Source organism: Pavona decussata, unplaced genomic scaffold, assembly GCF_977016875.1.
Source record: "Pavona decussata unplaced genomic scaffold, jaPavDecu1.1 SCAFFOLD_72, whole genome shotgun sequence".
NCBI lineage: Eukaryota > Metazoa > Cnidaria > Anthozoa > Scleractinia > Agariciidae > Pavona > Pavona decussata.
The window spans coordinates 3,410,001-3,413,893 of NW_028145491.1; the positions used below are offsets into that span (position 1 = coordinate 3,410,001).

Sequence of the window (3,893 nt, forward strand, 5' to 3'; positions counted from 1 at the left end):
TGGAATAATTGTAAGTATCATAATTCGATTTACGAAACACACGTTTTTTTTAATGCATTATTGACTCTTACGATTTTCAGTTTCGGAGACGAGAATTTACCAACACGTAGTAGAATCAGCTAACTTAGGTTGCTTCTCAATCTGAAAGCTTGGACACCTAAATTGCCTTTCCCCATTTCTAATTTTCAAAATATCAACGTAAAGCGCAGCCGTCCGAATACGATTCTCACGATATAATTCCATCATCCGCCAACATCCCCATTAAGTATCAGCAGAATCGTCTTTCAAACTGAAGAGATTTGAAACCTCACAAGAAAACACCTTACCCCGGAAATTTGGCTTATGAATTTATTCATGGCCAAGGGTCCTGCGCGGCCTTAAGGAGGTAGTGTGGTGAAGTGGTTAGGGTGTCAGACTTGTAGTGTGGAGGTCCCGGATCAGTGGAAGTCCCGCTTTCTTAGTATCTTGGTAACCCCGAAATGATCCCCAACCACAAATTGATCCCCAAATTGACCCTGAAATAATCCCAACCCGAAAATGATCCCCAATGTTTTCATGCTGACCCCGAACTGATTCCAAAGTATAATTTTCGGAATGGAATGACGTGGTTCATTGCAGAACTGAAAACAGTTCTGTCCTTGATAATTTAAACAATGCCTGTTAGACCACTTGGGCAGTATTTTACAAGTTCTTTACACTTAATTTTCATTTTTTGTTCACATTTCCTGATGCTTTCCTTTTGCAATAGAATGACTGAATCCTTTTTATTCCTTTCGTTTAAAGGAGCCCAACAGTCTTCCTACTGCACAGACATGCTTTTTTCAGCTGCGACTGCCAAGCTATACTAGTCCTGACAAACTGGCGGAACGACTCAGATATGCTATAAACAACTGCCGCTCCATCGACCTTGATAACTACATGCTGATCAGAAATGCTGCAGAGGAGGACGGTGATGACGATGAAGAGTTTTAAGACCGAACGCATTGGCTGTTTTCCACCCGAAGAAATGGCAGTTAGCAATACTGCGGAGCCTCATATCGGTCAATAGAGTAACTAATTGCCTAACTAATTATCATCATTTCATGTCAAATCATCCAAAGCTTCTCATGTCATTAACGCAAACTCAACTTGCGCCAAGAAAAATGGCTTCACAGTAAGCCTGGTCTCTGACCCTTACGTAACAAAATGATGCATTCACTTGTGTTGCAGTATAATTTTAACAAAAAGGTGTCGTTCTTATAATTCTACCGTTTTTTATTTATTTAATAATTTTTTTATTTTATTTTCCCGTCGTTTTAAAGAAACTGTGTTTTAAAATACAATGGTCTTAAAGATGAGGGGTTTCCAAATCTTCATGTCAAACAATTTTTTTTTAAAAAAAGAAATTGACAGTCTTTAGCGTAGGAGAAATGAAACGTGTTTCTAAATGGTTTCAAATGAGAGTATTTGATGGATTTTCAATACAATGTGTGCACCAAACTTGTTAAATAATACTTACTCACCCCGGTTCGCGGCAGTTTTTCTCTTTCAGTTTTTTCTCTTTCGGCTAGCGACGCACGCACAGACGCAAGCATAAGAATGCTCATTTCACCGTGAAAACGGCCTCGATACAAGCATAAGCACAAGCACAAGCACAAGGATCAAAATATTTAGTTTTCTTGTGTTTGCACCACATTCGTTTTTACTTGACATAAAGCTATTATGCTTGTGCTTGCTTTGCTAGTGAAAACCAGGCTTTAGTCTGAAAAGTTCTCTCTGAGTAGCGATAAAATTCAAAGACGGTTGTTGGTACGAAAGAGGCGACCAAGCTAGGGTCGTTAAAACTTTAGGAACTTTACACTATAAACGAGAAACATTCTCCAAACCCCCACCCCCCCGCCCCCTCCTCAACCTACTTTCTTCCTTCTTCCAGTACGTTTCTTGTTTTAAACTAATCGCTCGGATTATTCAGTTCAAATTTCCGTGGCAATTTTCTTCCCTCAGAATTTGTGTTCGCATGAAACTGTTGACTGAAGCGGACCCTAAACTAAAAAGCCGTTAAATTTCAGCCAAACCGAGTGGTGGTACTTATGCGCCGATCAAATGGAAACTTCAACATCCCCCCCCCCCGGGGCAAACCCCGGGCATTTGACTATTTTCTGTGCCCGGGGAGTGGAGAATTTGACGGGTAAGGCCTTCCCGGGGGTGGGGAATTTGACCTTGCCTGTGTGGGGTAGGGAAAATTGAACCGGAAGTGTCAGGTTTCAAATCGCTGTTTTTTTTTTTGGGGGGGGGGGGGGGGGCGAAGACGCTAACACGTAAACACGTGTTTGGACGAGATGGAAGAGTTTAAAGGAAGAGATGTAGGATTTGTGAGCGATTGGCTCACAAAAAAGGTCTTCAAATTAAGTGAGAGTGCTTAAATATTAATAATTTTTTTAGATTGTATGTAAACGATGTAGATTTTTTTATACAATGAGTCAAGCTGCGCCCTTGTCCCGCATTTGTGTCTACAGAGGTTTTTAGAATAGCCATAAAACAGCACTGAACAGTAAAAGAAAAGAAACACTGTCGAATTAAAAACCGCCGCTTTGGCTTAAACTGCAGAATACCCTTCCACTCGAACAGTCTAAGGGGTAGCTGGCTAACTCATTTTAAATATGTTATTATGTATTTCTCGTCAAACAACCTTTGCCGTGTTTCGGAGTTAGAACAGCTTGCACTTGCCGATTGACATTGTCCGACTTAATTAATTCAATTTCCAATCATTTTTTAATAGTTTCAATGTCAAAGTTGTGGTTTTTGTAGTAACTCATGATAGGAGCCGACAACGATTGTTCTTTAGGAGGGGCATTTAACAGACAAATCCGACGATAAGGTAGGGCATTTGAACACAATTTTGGCCCGAGGGGGCGGGAATTTGAACGATCCAATCTTCAAAAGTTCAAATACCCGGGGGGGGGGGGGGGATGTTGAAGTTTTGAGTTGATTGGCGCATTAGCCATTGTATCCTGTAGTTTTCATCCCCTCACGGTAATCCATTCAGCTCTCGCTATTTCAAACGAGGCAAGGGTTTGATTATTACAATGTACGTTGGAAGTTTAAAACGAGTAATATAATCCCCTCAGGATTAACTTGTTACTCCCAGTTTCATGACAAGCGGAACGTACCGAGCATTTTGACTGTAAAATTCCATCCAAAATTAACAAGGATAACGGAATTGAAATTCCTGAGGCGAGGTTGCTGTGTAGCTTTTCCAGCTTTTCCGCTCTCGCAGGCTAGGTTGCTGTGAGAAAATAGCTTGTCCCTGGAATAATAAGCATTGAAATCCAGCAATCGCAGCCAAAACTTTGCTAAATATACTGACGAGAATAAATGTCGCCTTTCACATCCTTAGAACAATTCAATTTGCAATCCCCCGGAAAATTCCATGAAGCATTTTGAAAGGTCAAGTTAACATAACCATATGGTACAGTGGCAATCGCGCAAATATTTAAAGAAAAATTACAAAAAGCCATCTCTCATAAAAACAAGAAGCTGAAACAGCCAATTTTTGTTAAATGTAACGGTTGTTAGAGAAGAGCAAAAAACCAGACCATTAGTACACACAGTTTAAGTGATCTTCTATAAAAGCCGTATGGTACAAGTAGTTTATGAAATCTAGTTTATGAGTAATTGGGCAAAACGCAACCCCTTCTTGACCTTTTCGGCTGTCACGAAGAAGCTTGAACCGACGGACGCAGGGATCAGTAACACTTTTCAACCATCAAATCAACATAATGTCAAAATAATGACTGAAGAAAAATTCCTCCACCAAGCTGTTCTTGTTCAGTTTTGGATTAGAAATTGAATAAAATCTAAAACAGGAAAATTAAGAATACGTTTATGACAAATATTCATCAAAACAAAAACGG

General features: G+C 40.0%; 1 protein-coding gene and 1 long non-coding RNA gene across 3 annotated transcripts in view; one reads left to right on the plus strand and one right to left on the minus strand.

Moving 5' to 3' along the window:
- The window catches only part of LOC146477025 (putative E3 ubiquitin-protein ligase HERC1), an 82,256-nt gene extending 80,889 nt beyond the window's left edge, over positions 1 to 1,367 (plus strand). For both annotated transcript variants that reach the window (XM_085114080.1, XM_085114081.1), the window contains exon 68: positions 784 to 1,367. In XM_085114080.1, coding sequence (XP_084970206.1) covers positions 784 to 972 — 189 coding nt within the window. In that variant the 3' untranslated portion in view covers positions 973 to 1,367. The remainder of the gene's footprint in view (positions 1 to 783) is intronic.
- The window catches only part of LOC146477026 (uncharacterized), a 310,708-nt gene that overhangs the window by 72,769 nt on the left and 234,046 nt on the right, over positions 1 to 3,893 (minus strand). The gene's annotated exons all lie outside the window — the stretch shown is intronic.